Source organism: Lemur catta, chromosome 1 (genome assembly GCF_020740605.2).
Source record: "Lemur catta isolate mLemCat1 chromosome 1, mLemCat1.pri, whole genome shotgun sequence".
NCBI classification, from domain to species: domain Eukaryota; kingdom Metazoa; phylum Chordata; class Mammalia; order Primates; family Lemuridae; genus Lemur; species Lemur catta.
In genome coordinates, this window is record NC_059128.1 from 40,671,158 (window position 1) to 40,691,692 (window position 20,535).

At 42.6% G+C, this 20,535-nt stretch overlaps 2 protein-coding genes across 5 annotated transcripts in view; one reads left to right on the top strand and one right to left on the bottom strand.

Annotated features, from left to right (window-relative positions):
- ATG14 (autophagy related 14) overlaps positions 1–3,987 on the top strand; it is a 34,795-nt gene extending 30,808 nt beyond the window's left edge. Inside the window, exon 10 of the mRNA XM_045566675.1 lies at positions 1,024–3,987. Coding sequence (XP_045422631.1) covers positions 1,024–1,330 — 307 coding nt within the window. The 3' untranslated portion in view covers positions 1,331–3,987. The remainder of the gene's footprint in view (positions 1–1,023) is intronic.
- A 3,381-nt stretch (positions 3,988–7,368) lies between these two features.
- The window catches only part of FBXO34 (F-box protein 34), a 134,027-nt gene continuing 120,860 nt past the window's right edge, over positions 7,369–20,535 (bottom strand). For all 4 annotated transcript variants that reach the window (XM_045566715.1, XM_045566724.1, XM_045566737.1 and 1 more), the window contains exon 2: positions 7,369–10,578. In XM_045566715.1, the coding sequence (XP_045422671.1) occupies positions 8,433–10,568 (2,136 nt within the window). In that variant the 5' untranslated portion in view covers positions 10,569–10,578 and the 3' untranslated portion in view covers positions 7,369–8,432. The remainder of the gene's footprint in view (positions 10,579–20,535) is intronic.

Consider the following 20,535-nt stretch of genomic DNA (forward strand, 5'->3'; position numbering starts at 1 on the left):
AAAAAAAAATGTTGGACTATAGACTAAAATGGCAGGCTGTACGATTTTAGGGTATTTCTCATTTCTGTCTATTTTTGTTGACCTCTGCTGTTTTCCCCAGAGTATTTATCAGCAAAACCCTTACATGAGTGGAGGCCCCGTGTGCTTATCTTAGGGCAGCAGCGGGGATGGGGGCGCCACGGCCCCACCCTGCAGTGGGCTGCAGGGCTCCGGGCCTGAGGAGGACGCAGCCCGGCTCCCCTGAGGCGCAGCCGGGAGCATCTGACAGGGGACAGGGGAGCAGCAGCAAGGCCTCTGAGCTTTCATCTGACACAGTCTCCAGAGTGGTGTGAGGAGCTGCACAGAGGATGAGGCCTAAGGAAGGATTATTGGACCTGGCAGTGAGAGTGTCATGAGGGACTTTTGGGAAATAAAAATAGTTTTCTCCTGAAACACAGTGCAGAAATATAGACTATGGCAGATGAGTATATTCTAAACAGCTTTCTCATCCTATGCAATAAATGTGTCTGTAGAAAATTATGTGATGATATTTTATTTAAAATGTGTATGCAGGAGCCTGCTGTTGACAACAATCCAAGGAAGCTTTGCTTACATGCATACAACTATATCATTTATCTTCTTTGAGTCTTACGAGTTTAATAATTTGGGGCTTCCATGAGGCAGGGAACATCTGTATAGTTGTTTTTTTTTTAATACCGGGGAATCATACATTGGACCAACCATCTCAGTGGATGAAGTTTCTTTTCCCCCTCTCATCCCAGGTCTTCACAAAGTGTGAGTGAATTGAGGAAAAGCGTGGTATCATGATTTTATTCATTACTTGGATGGAGGTTATTATTTGGGTAAAGAAAGTCTCAGTTGTAGATGAACAGCAAGTGCTGTACAGACTTAGGAAACGGTGCGTGCGCAGGTGTCCCTCCGTCCCATCAGGCAGAGGGTCTTGGGGAAGACAGCATCGGCATGTTGTCTCAGGTTGTGAGAATGGTGGTTGTCCTAAAGAGGTCCCCTACTGTCTGCACACAGATCGGGACCCTTTGAAGTGCGAGCAGACCTTGAGGAGTCTATGGAGTTCGTGGATCCTGGAGTTGCTGGAGAATCAGATGAGAGTGGAGACGAGCACATAAGTGATGAGGAGACTGACCTGGGCACGGACTGGGAGAACCTGCCAAGCCCCCGATTCTGTGACATCCCTTCGCAGCCCGTGGAAGTCTCCCAGAGCCAGAGCAGCCAGGTCTCTCCACCCATCGCGAGCAGCAGTGCAGGTGGGATGATTTCCTCTGCGGCAGCCTCGGTGACCTCCTGGTTTAAAGCTTACACTGGACACCGTTAACAAGCATGGACCAAAACATGCCAGATTTGCATCAAGAAAGTTCTTTCACTACATTCTAGTAAACCATATCTGTTTAGTTAAGGTAGTGCCTGGAACAGAAAGAAGTTAAACTATTGTTTTGGTTTTTTTTTAAAGCAGGGAGATAAACATTTCTATTTGTCAAGTGGCCTGTGATAATGATCGACATGCTTATGATAATTAATAGAACAGAGGCGTCAAAGGTAGTTCTGCCCAGACCAGTGTTGGCAGAAGAGGGACCTGTGCATGTGGCCAGTCGAGTTGAGGTTCCTTCTGGTCCCAGGCCACAGGGGCCTCCCATACAGGGGTCAGTGTGTTGGTCCTTCTCATGCTGAGACTATTCCTGACACTTGAAGTTTTAGAGGTTGATTGAATCACAAGAAGTGATTGTTGATGATTAGGACTTGAAAGATAAAAACTCTTTAACATGAGCTTGTTGTTCTGCCATTGTTTTTTGTACAGAGAACCAGCAGGCAACTTGAAATATTTTATTTCTTTACAATTTGGTCATCTTTAGTTTTTAGGGCAAGAATTTTGGTTTTGTTTGGGAGGGGTGGCCTTTTCTGGGGGAGGGGGTAGTTTAAAACATATCTCATCTGTGCTGCTCTGTCGTAGTTCGTCAGACATTCCTGTTTTCCTTTCCTCCCCACACACCAAAGAAAACTAAGGTCTTTTTTTCTTTAGGACCACATCCATAAATGGAAGAAATCCTAGCTGCAATAATGTCCTAGAGATTTTTTAAACTATTTTCTTGCATTCTGCGGGGAATTAATTGCTCATTCTTACCTAAGTTATTGAATTCCTACCATCTACACTATGTGCATTTTGAAATTGAATTTATTTTCTCTGAGCGAAAGTAAGTCATTAAAGTCATTCCCTTATGTAAGCAAAATGTCTACCTGGGCACAGGTGAAAAGCCACTTAATTAAGTGGCCTCTAGTCATTCTTACAGTGTCCAGTTTCTTTCTAAGGGATTTAGCAGGTGGCAGGTGTTACAGGGGAAACCTCCATCCTGCTTGTTTTCTAGAGGACTTTGTTGCTCTGAGGAGACACTACCTTTGCTCAGAAATGCAGAGCTGATCCTTAAAGCTGACACTTCTCTATCCTGGGGAAAGCTCAGATGTAAAGAATTTTCCCTCACCAAGAGATCATTCTCAGCTAATGTGTCTTGTCATTCTTAGTGACAATCTTACAAGAAAACTATAATGAGAGGGGCATTATGTACAAATATGTAAGTAGTTTTATTTTTAATAACTGCAAAAAATCTTATATAAAAACTAAAAAAAGTCCTATGAGAAATTCCTAACAGGCATTATTACCCTATCCTCTTGGTGTGATTAGCATGATAGCACCTCAGATAAATCATTCAGAGGTTTGCCATGCCCCAGCTGCTTTTCTCACGTAATTATTATAGTTGATATTTGCCTCCAATTCTGAGGTGCTATGTAGCTTTTGGTATTTGGTGTTTGGTATAGTTTCGGGTAGAGTTGCAGAAGAGGAGAGTTTATTCCTATCCAGGAGTCCAAGTTCCCTGGGATCGATAAATTTTCTGCTTAGGGAGGAAACAGGCTTTTCTCCTTGTGGGTTCTTACGCAGCTGGCATCTGCTTTAAATGCTCAGCTTCATGATTGCTGGGCTTGCATTTTACCATCTAGTTCTGGGGTTCATAGAGGGTGGATATGGTAGACTTGAACAAATACCAAATAAACTTAATCTCATGAGATAAGAGTTGTCTATGTACTTCAGAGCCTCAGAAGGAAGAGCTTAGTCTCAGAGTTGGAAGCTTGGGAGAAAGTAGAGTGTGGCTCTGGCGGAGAGATACACAGTAGTCACGGCTTTCTCAAGTAAGCTTATAAAACCCTGAATGTTAGATGAAGCTTAAGTATAGAATCCAGAGATCACAAACTCATATTTAGAGTAATTCAACAAAACTTACAAGGATGTGAGAAATTTAGGGATAAGGGTATATTTGTTGTTAATATCAACTAGAGGCACTTTACGTAGGGTTAAGTGATCAAACCCTTTTGTGGTTTAGAACATCAACATACTGGCTTACACTGCTGAAATATTTTGGGTTTCATTAATTTTGCACTGGATCCACCTGTAAATATTCTTAAATATACATTTCAACCACTTTTTTCTACTCTTTTTGCTGCTCATTAAAATCTTTCATGTAGGTGCCAGAACCATATGTAAACAGCTTTTTAAAAAATTGAAGCTGGTATTTTTTTTAAACAAAAAGCCATAGAACTTGGTTATGTTTTCCATTTTAAAATGATTTATTGAAAAAATGTAATACTAATAAAAACCCATAGGCACCAAATAGGCTGCTTAAGATGGTCTGTTAAAGACTTTTTTTTTTGTAATGGAATATAATTAAGTTTTGCACATCTGTAAGTTGGGGGGGGACAGTATGTCATTATATTGGGTACAGTGGACAGATTGCTTTAAGGACCCCTGTATCGTTTGGGAAAGAGCACTCAGTGGCATGCTGTTCAACGACTACAGTGTCTGAGAATCTCCTCGCAGTGTCACGTTGCAGGACTTTCCCTTTGCTCTTGCAACTTCTAAACCAATTTGAGTCATACAAATATTTTCTAAACTTTTATTGTATTACTGCAATAAATCTTTTAACAGTACTTTGCTAATATGTATGTCTTTTTCAAATTCTGATTATTCACTTCTATTGCTACATTGAGAGTAGCAAGAATTAGATCTAATCCTGAGGTTATTTTATACAAGTTATAGAATAATTTTTAAGAAATTTTCTTATTAAGAAAAAAATGCCTGTTAATGGATTTTTTAAATTATAGATCATGGTGGTATTAATAATAGTGGTCGGTCTTTGGTAAGCTTGGGAAACTGGTCGCTTTTTCTAAGCATGTATTTTTCTTTGGTAGCCATCATACGAGGCATGTGACCTACAGTAACTTGGTTCCTTGCAATAGACCTTGGGAAAGGAGTGTGCCTCTAGGATGCCCCTGTGGAAACTGCCCAGATTTTGCGAGAAGAGACAAAGGGTAATGTTAGAGGGGATCTCTCAAGCTCAGGGGAAGAGTAGATTTGGAAAATCCCTTCCCCCTACACCCTCCCTCCACCCACATAACTGATCTCTCCCAGTGTCCCAGTAGGTATTCTTCTGTACCTTTGAGGTTGGATGATTGTAGAGAGTGGGTACCAAGAGTGACTGCAGTGGAAGAGCCAGGCCAGCTAGGAGAAATGCCGAGGAGCTATTGCCACGGCCTCGCTACCCCTTTACCTGGAGTAGAAGGCCAGCCTTAAACTGACATGGTTTGAATACAGTGGATGTTACCCAAGGGTGCATAACCACAATGTTTGCTCTTCCCTTGAGGTTGTGCAGACATTAGCTGTGGCCACAAACTTTGGAATGGGGCATGCATGTCAGCTGAGGAGACAGCACGTTTCCCACACAGGTACTTTCACCAAATCACAAAGATTGCAATACGAGCTTATTTGAACTCTAAACGAAAAACAAGGGATAGAAACAATTAGATTCCCCAAGTGCCAGCCAGATGCTACACGGTAGAAAATGCATTCAAACATGACAGGCAGCTAGATACCATCAGCCCTTATTATTGGTGTGGTCAGTGGTATGCAGAAAGAAGGGTTTGGTCCAGACTGCCTTTGTGTTTCTGAAGCAAGCAGTGGATAAAGGAGGGTGAATAGCCAGTCTGAGTGAAGAAGGAATGAATGATGGCTATCAAAACTGTGGAAAACATCTGGGAATACTCACATAAAGTGTCCAAGGCTGGTCCAAAAACATTGGCAGAGAGGCACTGACAAGTCCATTACAGGGGATGACTGGACAAAGCCCAGGAAAGGAACCCTTAGGTCCATGCTGTAACCTGCAGCCTGCTGCCAGGGGAGCTACTGTTAACAGCAGAGCCTAGATTATACCAAATGCACGACAAGCTTCACTAGCCAAGAATGCTCCCATGGGACCAGCCATGGCCAGAGGAAAAGATCCTCCACGACCCCTTTTATCCCTGCTTCGGGTTTCTCAGATAGAAAATTACAGTATGGCCCAGAACAGTCAGAACCTGCCAGAACCCCTCACATTAAGATGGTTACTAGGGAGGAATGCAAACATCTTCTGGATCGTGTACTGTGTATGAGGTACTGAGGGTGGTGGCATAACAAGATGCCATCTGGAGTTGGAGTGCAGTGGACAAGAGAGCTCCATATACTGTTGTCCCTTGGTATCCATGGCAGACTGCTTCTAGGGCCTCCCTAGAATGCTAAAATCCACAGATGTTCATTTTGTATCACCTGATTAAAAAAAAATGGTGTATTTGCATACAGCCTATGCACATCCTCTGTATACTTTTTAAATCATCTCTAGATTACTTGTAATACCTAACGCAATGTAAATGCCATGTGATTGTACTGTACTGTTTAGGAAATGACAAGAAAAAAAGTCTGTACATATTCAGTAGAGATGCAGTTTGTTCCAAGTATTCTCAATCCAAGGTTGGTTGAACCCAGAACTCCCAGGTGTGGAGGGTCAACTGCAGTGACAGGTAAGAGGGACGTGTGGTGGCAGATGTGCACAGGTGCTGAGAGGTGAGTGGGGACACAGGGTGGGTTTCCAAAGGAGGTGCTGCCAAAGAACAGAGCCATCAGTGTGCTTAGACAGGGTCTGTGGTAAGTTTTGAATGGTCCTTTCAGAACGTGGCCGTTTTAACCCAGAATCATTTTGACAGAGCCTAAAAAAGCAAATTTTAATCTTGGCCCTTTTTTTCACTTCCAACTCAATCCTTTAACCCCACAGCAGTGCAGGGGGCAGGTAGTGCCACACTGGTGCAGGGAATTAACAACTGGGCTGTTCCACCAGCTTGGCACTAGGGGGCCCTGAAGCACAGCATCTTCCTCCTAAGGGAAAGCCACACTTGTCTGGAAGTGAAAACCAGGGAAGGGGTGCCCTCGGAAGCCACCTGCTAAAATCCTGTCACTCACACAGATGGCACTGGGAACCAGGTCCTGCTGCATAGTTCAAAACAGGTCGTTGGTGATTTCTGAGGGCCTAAGCACTGCATGCCAAGTGGGGCTGGGGCATTCTCGCTGTGCCCTCTGCTCTTCGTCACTTTAACCCCTCACACAGTCACAGCTTTGTGTCCCGCATGAAAACCAGGTCAGGAATGGCTGACTCGTGAAAACCAACCAACAAGAGTTGTTTACCTGTGTCCATGCTGGGCAAACGCTGACCCACAGCTGGTAACAATGATAGCTAACATTGGGCACTTCTTACACACCAAGCTGTATTCAAAGTCCTTTATGTGCATTGTCTCCTTTAATCCTAAATTATGAATCACAACAAACCTATTAGGAAGGCACTACTAAGCTTGCCAGTTTAAAGCAAATCAAAGGGTAATAAAACAAGCGTGGGAAACTTCAGCCCAAGGGACTCGAGAATTTAAAAGCATTTTCCAACATGCCTCAGCTGGGGTGAGTCACGAGGAAAACTACTCTCTTGAAAGAAAAGCAAGCTATTCCCAGCCTTCTCTTGGTCCTGTGTCACAGACAAATCCGATGAGCCTGCAAGCTCCAGCCTAGCATGTCACCTAGCATAGGACCTCCCACTAGAACATTTACCATCTGTTCGCCACAAGCCTAAAGCTTACGCTGGTCACAGGGGTTTTGGTGGGTGCTCAATTTCAAGCCAACCTAGTTTTTAGGTCCCCCCCACACAGCTTTCTGTGGCCCCAAACCTTCCAGCCCACCCACCAAGCGTTACGTGAATAGATAGACTAGATATCTTTAATGACTTCTAAATGATTGATTATGCCTGGACAAGTTGTACAATATCCTAGATAACACCTCACACCAAACAGGAAATACAGGGAGTGTTGGGCAGACAACTCTAAGTGTTGAAGAGATGCAAAAAGTGGTCTCTTTTTTCTGTGGCAGAAAACATTTTAACTCTTATGCCTCAATTCACAAGAATCTCTTTCAATACTGTATCACAAAAGGAGGAAAAAGTCTTTGTAAAACTCAGGACTCATTTAAGATGCATGTTTTTATTGAGGTTTAAAAAAAAAATTGTAACCAGACAGAAAGGATAAAATAGACAAGAATGTTATAATCTGACTATATAATATTCTCTCAATCTGGGCAGATCACTAAAATATAACAAAAGATTGTTCTCTATGCTAATTTTCAGGTTGTCCAGTTAAACCATTATTTGGTATCCTTTGAACAGGTTAGCCTTTTAACTATTTAGAGTTTCTTCTCAGAAACATTCATATATTATACAGGAAACATTCATAGTTTATTTAGGAAACATTCATATTTTATACAGGATATACAAATTTGAGACTAGACAATCAAAAAACACTCAATTATAGCCGCAACACTATCCTAGCTGCATTGTGGTGATTAAGTTGTTCAGCCAGCTGTCCATTATATACAACTGGATTTTAATGATGTTATTCACAGAGGGGCCAAAGCACTCACTTAAAGGTAAAGGCGTTTGGGGTTAATGTGCACTTTCATAGCCCTGTGAAAACACCACCATTATATACACTGTAAACACCACAGGGCATGAAATCCACCTCCAACCACAAACATCAATCTCACAGGATCGAGCATACAAGATCTAAGGTAAGGTGCCTGACTTTTCCTTTTTAAGAAATACCTTTCATCCGAGAGTCCTGCTATTCTTTTCATAGGACACTATTCACTTACTTCAAATATGGTGCCAGTGCTCAAAACATTTCTAGAACCTCTTTCTGAGGACTGCCTGTGGAGTCTGCAGTGATCTCTTCTGAACATCCTTGATGGCGGCAAGTCTTCATCCTCTGAGGATGCATTTGATTTAGGAAAACAGCCAAGTGAATCAAACTGGGATACTACCCTGGATCCAATGTGAGATGCCACTATAAAACAATGACCAATTTTCCTGTACAGCTCGTAAATTAAGAGTTTAAAAAATGCCTGAGCAATGGCGATCCTGATGGAGTAAGTACAGATTCTCCTAGAGTGATAACTCTCAAGAGGCAACACTCACTTGAATGGTATTTTGTGGCTTTAAAAATGGGTCCTTTTGTTGGCTCTCACATGGACTTTAGTATTCCTCTTCAGTTTCAGTCCCTTTCGCTTTCTTATGGATTGCCCGATTAAAGCTGTGGAAGGCAGGAACCCAGTGATTGTCGTGAAGCCCCAGCTGGCAGCCAGGGAAGCCCTTCTGAGACCGATGGCAGCACATCCAATACCCTGGCCCATACGGCAATGCCTGGCAGTAGGGCTTGGGGTGCCACCGGCACAGGGACACATCCCCTTTCACATATTTTTTCTTGCACTGCTTGCAAGGATCCTCTCTATAGCGGGGATCTCGAACCCAGCGAGAATCTGCTGGCCTAATATTGTAGTATTCAATAATAAACTTGAAATAGCAGCAGGTACATTTAAGAGCCACTAAACTCTTAGTGGGAAGTAACCTGAAGATTTTTACCATAATATGGTGGGGCAGAAAAACCATGTACTGCTGAGGCTCCAAAAGCTGCTGGATTTTAAACCTGGTCTCCAGAAAATCGTGAGACACCTGCTTCTTCCAACTGGATGCCTCAAGCACCGGTAACGTACTTTCCACAGAAGTAGCTGGTGCTACAAACGGCTCAGCGGAACCACTTTTCTCCCCAGATGCGCTGTTACCCTGAGCAGCAGCATCGCACCGGCTGGGCTCTGAGGACTCTTTTGTTGTGCTTTCATTCAGCTGGGAACAGTCTGATGGGTGGTGACCAGGTGGCAAAAAAAACAACATCCCTGGAAGTGGGTCTTCACAGGAGTTTAAATTAGAAGGCTGGTCTTTCTCCACCTTGGACACAGTGATACTAATGCACAAAGATACTTTTCTTCTCTGATCAGGATTGTGGCCAGTAAGCGGCACAAGCTCTCTGCTCATACCATCAGCAGCATCTGCGGGCAATTCAGTGGCTTGGGGACAGGTGTGAGAAGAAAAAGGTAACCTAACAAGGTCATCTGTCATTTCCACATCATACCCATTGCTACTTTTCATGGCAGTCTGCGGACCTGGATCTAATTCTGCGTCGTCCATGTGGAAATTCACACCTGCTGGCAATGAGAGACAGCCCTGAGAAGCACCATCCCAGGCCTTGTCTCCTTTAGGAGAATCGTCAGTTTTTGAGGGGACACAGGCTACAGCTACAGACCCCACAGGATTCACCTGAGCGTCAGGTGCCTCCATGGCGCCTTTTTTTGTTTTGCCTTCATCAGCCTGAGTGCTGTTTGCAAGCAGCACCCTGCCCACATTTCGACGGAAGCTGTTATTCCTCGAGAGGCTCCCAGGTTCACGCTGGCTCTGCCGCTTCAGGCACTCGGACTCCAGCCTGGCTACCATGTCAAGGACACGGACTGGTTCGCTCTGTGCTTCACCAGCTTCAGGATTTCCCCTTTCTATGGGTTCTTCACATGCTCCTGGGGCAGAGAAGCGCTCAGAGGCTGGGGACACTCCTCTGGATTGGCCAGAAAACCTCACAACAGCAGATGAGTTTGTGCAGTTTTTCGCACAACTAGCCAGCAGAGCACTAGCTCTTTGCTCAAGGAAGGCAACCATCTGTATAACTGACAGGGGCCTCCCAGCATAGACTCCGTCCCCACTGTCACTCACATAGTGCACAGAACAGTGCTCGATGCCACACGCAAAAGGCTCAGGTTGGTAGCACCTGCTGTTGACTTCTCTCATCCTTTCTAACTGTATCTTGGCTTTTTTAAGATCCCCTGATTTTTTCCTTCTTTTAGTAGCTCTCCCATCAATATCCCAGGAGCTTTTTATTTTCATAGATCCTATCCTATTGGTACACTGGTGGGCTGCAAAGAACGCAATTTTCTCCTTGGTATTTCCAGGTTTCACAACAGCCCAGATATCAAGTGGTCCTTCTTCTTCGCCCTGGTGGATTGTTGCAGATGGTGCATTCTTTTTGGTTTTAACATTCAAGCTGCTCTCTGCAGGACTCTTCCCACTCATACTGCACAGAACATTTGGAGAAAGGATCCCAAAAGGCTTTTCAGATGATGCTTTACCAGGAGAGACTGAAGGAAAGACACTTGGTTTCATGTAGCTAGCTCTGCATTCTTCATCACTTACAGCCTTTTGGTGGCTCATAGGAGCTCTCAGTGCTTCCCTGCTGACTTCCAGAGGGCACTCTTTCTTCTGAAGTTTCCAATATGGCTTTAGGTGCATAACAGAGGCCCTACAGGAAAGAAATACACATTTGATTAAGAAACCAATTTTGTTTTTAGAAAAGTTTTTTTAACACTATTTCTTTCTAGGTTATCACAACTAGCATTTTATTAGCTGCAAAAAAGCCCATCAAAATCATTGTACTACTTCCTAAACTATTCTCATACTGATCAATATTTAGATGTTTACAATCTTTCACTTGTTTACTTATGGTCTTTGCCCATCTATTAGTCTTGATTTTCTAAGTCATCTATTTGCATACACATTTAACTGTCAAATTTCCTGGTACTATCTTAAATACAGAACATATAATCCTTACTAATTCTAAAAACCACTTAGAACTAGCTCAGAAGAATAGTGCCTTGTTTTGTTCCCTGGCCAGGGGTGGCGATGGGAGCCATTTCAGAAATGATACAAAAAGATGATTAAGTAACGGAGACCTGTGTTCTAGTCCCTGCCATATCAATTCACCTTGACCACGTCACTTCCTCTCTGGGTGTGACTTGAAATGTTAACTGAGCGGTTCAAATACTAGATACTCTAATGACTACCATTGGATAATCATTGTCTATTAATTTACATAAAATAGCATGCTCCTACACACAAAATCCTGGATTGAAGAAAGAGTGTTTTCCAGGGATGCCTGATCTCCCACAAAATAAATCTACAGACCAAAATAAAGAGCTGTGGTCACAGGTTGGTGGGAGTGAGGCAACAGCATCTACTGGTCTAAGCCTGTTCAGTTCCACCTACTCTCGCTCACGGGATAGCAGTCTAAGACACATCTTAGGCAACTCGGCATATTCCCTCTCATTTGCCCCACAACCTCTACTGAGTGCCTACAATACAGAAGCCTGCATAGGAACTGCTCAGATGTCCACTGTAATCAAGAATGCATGTGATCATCTGGAACAAGTTTACTTTTCACTTCAACTTTTAATTCCTAGAGTCCAGTCTTGGCTAAAAGAAGAAATATGAGCATCTTCTAGCCAGGTAAAAGGAAATCTCACATTTAAGGCATACAAGTTGTCTTTTAAATGATATTCTTGAAATGTATCTTATCAGGATCTTTCTGATCGTTGGCAATTTATATCCTAACCATCTGTACAAATCTTCCCCCTTTCTGCACTGTAGCATTCTTAATAGCTTTCTATCATTACATTCTATAATTTAGTTTTATAGAAAGAGCCACCCAGAATTCCTCAAGAATAAGATAACATAAATGAATAAGAGGCACATCTAGTGCTGTCTCTCTGTGCCAACTATTTTCTGGGTTTTCATAACCCTTCAAACCCTCTCCTAAATGAAATGAAAGAAATGGAGGTTAAGAAAAATTCTCACATAATGATCTCATTACAGATTGTGCATAAATTTAAACTTTAGCAATGTATGTGCTGTTTTGTACTGCACAGTATGTTCTCTTCAACTTCCTCCCCCACACATTATTTTAGGTGCTATTATTGATAGACAGGGACATTAAGAAAAAACTAATGTAATTAGGGAAGGCTTTTATTTGCATTTAAGCTGTAAAGTAAGCTCAACTGACACATTACTTGTATATAAGCTTTTAGCAAGATTAGACAGGAGATGATCCCAGGGAATAGAAGTGAGGAAATGAAAAAAGCCAAATAAGGATACATAATCAAAGTGACCTCTGGAAAGTGGGGACAATTCCATGGGACCCTTGAGTGAAGTAGAACATGAATCCCCCACTGATAGAAGCTTGCCTGGGGTTAATCTCTCCCCTTCCCTTGCAGGGTTTGAAAGCCCTGAGGCAGAAAGTGGGAAGGTGCTGACCAGACTCAGAGAAACTGCAAAAATTTTTTTATTTTTATTTATTTTTTTTGAGACAGAGTCTCGCTCTATTGCCTGGGCTAGAGTGCCATGGCATCAGCCTAGGTAACAGCAACCTCAAACTCCTGGGCTGAAGCGATCCTCCTGCCTCAGCCTCCCGAGTAGCTGGGACTACAGGTGTGTGCCACCACGGCTGACTAATTTTTTCTATTTTTATCAGAGACGGGGTCTCGCCCTTCTTGCCCAGGCTGGTCTTGAGCTCCCGAGTTCAAGCAATCCTCCTGCCTTGGCCTCCCAGAGTGCTAGGATTACACGCGTGAGCCACCATGCCCAGCCCAAAAACTTTGAGTTCTGGTTGAAATCAGTGGTAGACTGAGAACATGATGCAGGGAACCAGGGACATCTGCTGCAAAAATCCATGAAATTAAAACTGTAAATCTCCAACAGATCACACCAGGTGGTGGCACTTTCTCCATCCCCAACAAACCCCCCACACAAAGACAGGCATGGGTAAAGCTCCAGCTAGGTTTCCATGGTTGCCATCCTCTTCATCACAATTAGAGTTTGAGAGTTTGCTATAATGAAGCCCTGCTCGCTTGCAATGAAATAAAATGGAGGTTTATTAGCACCCACACATCTTAGAATCTCAGAAGGGCCCCTGTTAAGATCCCTGGGTGCACTGAATCAGAATTCTGGGATTGGGCTCAGAATCTCTTGTAACTTTAGATTGGAGTTTGAAGGGACTTTACAGGTCATGTGTTAGATCCAATCAATGTAAGAGTGTCAGTGGGGTTCTGGATTTGGGCTGGGGGTACTATTAATAGGCTACTAACAGGAGTAAGGCAGTAATGCTCGACCAAAAACCAGGCAGAAAGTCCACACTCAAGTATCTATTCTAAGGGGAAAAAACAGACCCATTTTCTTACTTGTTATTCTCTCCTTAAAGCACAATAAAGTTGATGGCCTTTTCATGGCTAATTCCCTCTTCAACTCCTACTCCTCAGTTTGTTTGCACAGCCTTCCCAGCTCTCCTCTCTTCTTTCCCAGCCCTTAAAGATCGGTGTTCTTCCAGGTTCTTTTTCTAGACCACTGCTCCACTTAAAGTCTATGTCTAAGTGATCTCTTGCAGTTTTAACTCTCCCACCTATCCACAGGTGTGCTCTCCCAAACGTCATATCCATTGCCTACTGGACATACTCACCCGGATGTCAAAAAGAATCTCAAAATCAACAATACTAGTTGATACCCTCAAGCACCTAGTCCATCAAGCCAGAAACTTGAGTCACTTAGATTCCTCCTCCCTCACCCCCACATCCAATCACCAGGTCACTAAACTGTGCCCTCCTCTGCATCCCTAGCACAACTGTCCCAGTCATCTCTGCTACACTGTTGTTAGCTGCAGGAAAGCCTACCTTCTGTCAGTGCGAGGTGCTGGAGCCCACTCCAGCCAACCTATCAGCTTTACCCTATCATACTTCACACTTGGAAGACTTACTCACAGAACCATGACCACAAGACCAGGTAGGGAAGTCCAATCATATTAGTAAGATTTTTTAAGGCAGCCAGGACCGCAAAACTAACAACAGCCTCAAATTTTTTTCCTACCAACCTCTATCCTAAAACTGCATTTCCTTCTACCCATTTATGATCATAAGTTTACTAACCATTCTGGGCTGGATACCACTGATGCAATTATGAAAAAAACATAGCTGCTGCCCTTAAGTAGACAGAAAAGTAAATAGGCAATGACAGCAGAATGAAATACTTGTAAGCATAGCAGAGGGTGCTGGGAGAGACCATGGGAGCGTGGGAGAAGACAGAGGGAAGAAGTGTGGATGAAGTGGGGAGAGAGGGCCACCAGCACCACACTCAGACTTGAGGGTGTAGGAACAGGTCAGAGACGCTCTGATTTTCTAGGTTAAGCCTGAAGTCCTTGGAGATTCCAAAGTAGATGATGGTTTGGGGAAATGCCGGTAGCTGAGAAATAGAGTCTGAACTAAGGCACTAGGAGTGGAGAGATGACAAGTAAGTGGAGTAATAAGAAAAACAAATAAGATTCTAACTAGTGAGTAAAAAACGGAGGATGAGAGAGAGGAGTCAAGGATGGGTCCTCATCTTATGGGTCAGCAACTGTGTGAAGAGTGACACCTCCCAGTGAGGAATCACAAAGGTGGCTGAGCATATTTAGAGCAGGAGAGGCAGAGCTGCTCAGTTTAAGAGATGTTGGGCTTGAGTGTCTGCAAGACAGAAATATCCACAGGCCAATTGATTCAGCTGCCTGTTTTCTTACTTGTTAGTCTTCAGCCTTGCCTATCAAAACAGGTTAGAAGATAAGGGATTTCCTGTTTCTTCCCTGCTTCAGTTAAGGGCAGGAATACTAATTCCAAAAAGGAGTCATTTACTAGCATAAGAGCCATTCTTTGCTTATAAAAATCAGAGGAATAAAAATAGAATAGTACATGAAGGAACCTTCCCATTATACCTTCAGAGGAAAAATGTACACAGTAAGTAAATGCACCATTTGCTTCTTAAAAACTCTAAAAGCTTCCAGAGACCATCTTATGATAGATTTCTTCACCGGCATATCATACAAATGATTAGGAACTTCAGCAAAGTACTGAGTCCATATATAATGAAATCCTTGTTTTTGCAAATGAAGGAGAACTAAAATGACTTTTAAAGCTCCACAGGTAGGTAGTGGTAAAATTAAGATTACAACTAGGTAGAAAACTGAGGCTCCTGGATCTATACTTTTCTGCACTACGAAAGAAGGCGTATCAAACACCTAGGTTCGATTATGGCACAAATAAAATTACTCTGACAGCATCTATTCAAATGGCTTTCTCTTTCAAACTAGGTAAATTTTTAAGTGCCACATAAAACTTAAAGAACTATGATGTATAAAAACAGACATGCCATATCACATATGTCACACCAACGTAAAGGTATGTAAAAGCTGCTTCCATGGCTATTGAACTGGAAAAAGTGCCAAGACCAGGAGGGTGTGAATACAGGGAGAGGCACAGGACTCTCCCCGCCCCCCATCCCCCCAATATGCCTCTGAACACTGACGGAAAGGACACACCTAACTCCCACAGAGTGCCTTAAAAAAAAAAAAAAAAAAAAAAAAACAAAAAAAACTATAGGTCAGAAAAGATAGTATTTCTCAAACTAAGCTCCAAAATACTGGGGGAATGACTTTCTCAGGGAGAGAGTTCACCCCCTTTTTCATTTTCTTTTCAAGACACAGGGTCTTGCTCTGTCACCCAGGCTGGAGTGCCATGGCACGATCATAGCTAACAAAAGCCTCAAACTCCTGGGCTCAAGAGATCCTCCCGACTCAGCCTCTAGAGGAGGTTGGACTACAAGCTCATGGTACAGAGCCCAGCTAACTTATTTTTGCCCCCTTTGGTTTTAGAGATGGGGTCTAGCTCTGTTGCCTAGACTCCCATTTTTCCTTTTTAAAGAATATTCTCTAAAGCCATTTCATGGAACCTCTGAATTTTGCCTCAGGAGGGTTTTGGGTGGTTGGAGGTGCACCATGGAAAAATCCTTTGCTGTCCGTTAAGAGACACTGAACAATACACAGAATGGGCTTTGGAAACACACGCATGGTTTTCAAGAACTCGTTGCTCACAGCTTCCATCTTAGAATTCACAATGGTATTTAAATACAGCACTCCCAGGCTGTATTTATCCAAGAGGTAATATGAGACATCTACATTATAGAAAAATCAATCATTAGGCAACAAGGAGCCCAAACGGTAAATGTTACCTGCTAAGTACCTCCTGGGGTTTGCGTACTTGCTTATCCCTCATATAAAACTATTCCTTGAATACACAGAGTGACCTTCATCTTTGTAAACCCACAGCCATCCCATTCCACGGAATTTGACTAAACCTGGAATTCCTAAAGCCATATATATCAAAGATACTGGCTTATAACAAGGTATATAGAACACCTAATTTCAGGGTAAAATCTGAGCCTTTAGAACCAGCTTTGCATAAATCCAGACTCTGGGGGGAAAGAAGGGAGACTAAAGGAGCCCTTACAAGTCCTATCCTAGGGAAATACCTGAACGTGAGCATGTATTCCTTAACATGGTTGTAATCATAATGCATATACAATACTGTACTTCCTATCACAAGTATTTTCCATGTTATTATACATGGTCTTCAAACCCATCACCTGTCAATGTGTAAGTACAAGAGTTTATTAACCATTCCTTCTAACCATGCATTATAATGTAACATCTGCACAGATACAGTCTCTTATACATTTAAAGGTATGTCCATAGAAAAGATTTCCAGACATGGAATTCCTGAGTTAGAATGCAGGCATTTTTATGATTGGATCTATCTTGCCCAATCACTCTCCAAAGGGACAGGGCTAATTTTCACTGCTACCAGCAAGACAAGTGTGTCAGTTTTAACGCAAGGGTTTTGTTTAATGTGGAGAATTGTTTTTATGCTTAAGGGAAAGAAACCAAAGTAGTGTTAGCAATGAAAGGTACACATAAGTGATAATAGAATATTTTGTTTTTATTCTAGAATAATAGCCCTAACACCTCTTAGATGTTTTCTACATACCAGGCACTGTTCTAAGCTCATAATACCCACAAAATCCTAAGAAGTGAATATTCTTTATCTCTTACTGTAGATGAGGAAACCAAAACACAGTGAGGTTGAGGAACTTGCAAAGATCACACAGCAAACGTATCATGGAGCCTGGATGAGCACGCAGTCAGGAGCCAAAGCCCACGCTCTCTCCTACCACACTATGCAACGAGGAAAGGAGTGGATGGGCTACTCCTTAGCAAGCTTATGCCTCAAGTCATGAAACGAAGCAGAACTGGGGCTATGTGTTCAATTTTGAATGGCTCACGTTTGATACCTTACTTAAAACTAATCCATTCATTTATCAAATATTTAACTTCCCTGTAGGTGTCATGAATTGTGCTAGGCCCCAGAGCTTCAGCATGAACAAATCAGAGAAATTTCTGCCTTCATGGCAAACCTGAGAAATACACACTGATCCCTTAGCCTTTCATTCATTTCCAAATCTAAACCTTTCCAATCAATTGAAATAAACTTAGCAATAAAAGCAGACATCATAGGCCGGGCACAGTGGCTCACAGCAGTAAATCCTAGCACTCTGGGAGGCCAAGTCAGGAGGATTGCTTGAGCTCAGGAGTTTGAGACCAGCCTGAGCAAGAGTGAGACCCTGTCTCTACTGAAAAAAAATAGAAAGAAATTAGCTGGACAACTAAAAATATAAAAAATTAGCCAGGCATGGTGGTGCATGCCTGTAGTCCCAGCTACTCGGGAGGCTGAGGCAGGAGGATTTCTTGAGCCCAGGAGTTTGAGGTTGCTGTGAGCTAGGCTGACGCCACGGCACTCTAGCCCAGGCAACAGAGTGAGACTCTTTCAAAAAAAAAAAAAGACATCATTAGAAACATCCAAATTTTATTTTTGGTAAAGAGAAACTTCAAAAATTAAATATGACAGCCTGGAACAGACACCTGAGGACAGATGACATTACCAAAGAATAAAGTTAGAATGAGTATACCAAACACACACAGGAGAATATACTGATGCTGTTCTTGTGTCAATTTATAATTGATTTATTTACAAAAATTAGTCCAAATAGAATAAGAAATGCTAAAAACAGAAGAGAATGACATTAAAATATAACCAAAGGCAAATGAGAAATTGTAAAATGCTACACAAATCAATAAAGAGTAAGACCAACAAGTGTAGGAATTAGGCCAGGTGTAGCAGCTCATGCCTGTGATCCTAGCACTCTGAGAGGCTGAGGATGGCCTGAGGTCAGGAGTTTGAGACCATCCTCAATAAGAGCGAGACCCCGTCTCTGGTAAAAACAGAAAAAATTAGCTGGACCACTAAAAATAGAAACAAAAACTTAGCTGGGTGTGGTCGTGTACCCGCCTGTAGTCCCAGCTACTCTAGAGTCTGAGCCAGAAGGATGGCTTGAGCCCACGAGTTTCAGGTTACTGTGAACAAGGCTAATGCCAAAGCACTCTAGCCCAGGTGACAGAACAAGACTCTGTGTCAATAAAAACAACAAAAAAGTAGAAATTAATATTAATATTTCTTATATCTAGAGTTGGTCCTACGAACTTCTTTGGATAGTGGACCACAGGAAGCTATACACAACACTTCACAATTTCCCCAAGAATACACTGGGGCAAAGAGAAGCAGTTACTTTACTACACTTTTGTCACCCAATTACTACTTCATCGTCAGTGTATTTAGGTTCCTAGGGCTGCCATGCCAAAATACCATACACTAGGTGGCTTAAATTAGCGGTCCCCAACCTTTTTGGCACCAGGGACCAATTTCATGGAAGACAAATCTTCCATTGGTGGGGGTGTGATGCAAGCGATGAGGAGCAGCTGTAAATACCTTACTCACTCGCCTCCTGCTGTGTGCCCCCTGCCCCCCTTCCTAAGTTTCATGGAAGACAATTCTTCCACAGACCCAGGGTTGGGGGAGATGGGCCGGCAGAGTTCTGCAGACATGACCGTGGCCCAGTGGCTGGGGACCACAGGCTTAGGTAACAGAAATTTATTTCTCACAGTTCTGGAGGCTGAAAGTCCAAGATTACACTGCTGGCAGGTTTGGTTTCTCCCTCAGGCCTCTCTCCTTGGCTTGCAGATGGCGACTTTCTCATTGTATTCTCAACGTGCTCTTTCCTTGGTGCACATACACCCCTGGTCCCTTTTGTGTCTAATTCTTCTAAAGACACTTAGACTGAATTGGGTCTCACCCCAACAGCCTCATTCTAACTTCATCACCTCCTCTTTAAAGGCCCTCTCTCCAAATTCTGTCACATTCCAAAGTACTAGAGGTTAGGGCTTCAACATATAATTTGGGAGAGGGGACACAAAAAGAACTCATTGGTTAAATTTGATGTTTTAAGAGCACATAAAAGAAAAATAACAAGACAGCTATTTTGATTTGAACTCTATATAATCCAAGTCAGGAAAAGAGAATGTCTCAAATGTGTCAATAATAAATAAAATAAAGGTGGACAATCTTCTAACTTACTGCAACAATGTCTGGGGGGTGGGAAATGTTATCAATTCCTATTAATTAAAATCTCCTTTACACAAAGTACAGTGGTTATTAACCTTTTTTTGCAGTCACCAAGTTCTCTGAAATTCTGATATAAAAAAATGGGCCCCTTGTGAGGAAACAGCACATATCTATCTCCAAAGTCTGACATCACTGTTTCAGGAGATTCACAAAACACCCCTCTAAAGTTCATGAGGGTCCATGGACTCAGGTTGAAGAGCACTGGCCTAAAGGACCATTTATTATCTAAATTTAAAACTAAGTCTGTCAAACAATAGAACAAAACACAAATTGAGATCACCCTGAAAAATACAGGACCTGCACTAACCATGTTTACATTTAGCTACTTCCCCCAAAGGACTGGAACTAGCTAATCATCAACTCAACAACATCAGAGTAAATTTTAACCCTACTACTAGCCAAGACTAAAGATGGAAAGTGGGGAGAAGAGAGATAAGAATTATGTCCAGGCCGGGCGCGGTGGCTCACGCCTGTAATCCTAGCACTCTGGGAGGCCGAGGCGGGTGGATTGCTCGAGGTCAGGAGTTCGAGACCAGCCTGAGCAACAGCAAGACCCCGTCTCTACTAAAAATAGAAAGAAATTATCTGGCCAACTAAAAATACATATACAAAAAATTAGCCGGGCATGGTGGCGCATGCCTGTAGTCCCAGCTACTCGGGAGGCTGAGGCAGGAGGATCGCTTAAGCCCAGGAGTCTGAGGTTGCTGTGAGCTAGGCTGACGCCATGGCACTCACTCTAGCCCAAGCAACAAAGCGAGAGTCTGTCTCAAAAAAAAAAAAAAAAAAAAAGAATTATGTCCAAAAATCTAAACTGAGAAAACCTATTGCAATTTAGCACGAAATCTCAGCTCTAGAGGCCAGGATAAAAAGAGAAAATACAATAGATAGAGGTCAGGTTTCTTGTTTTATTCATAGATGATCCATTTTCTACATACCAAACTCAAAGGTGACAAAGATAACGTTATGTTGTGAAATTCTAAAACCTAGCTTGTAGTTTTTTCTTTCTACACAAAGGCACATTCTGACTTTCCTCAAAAAGCATGTTTGGATATGTT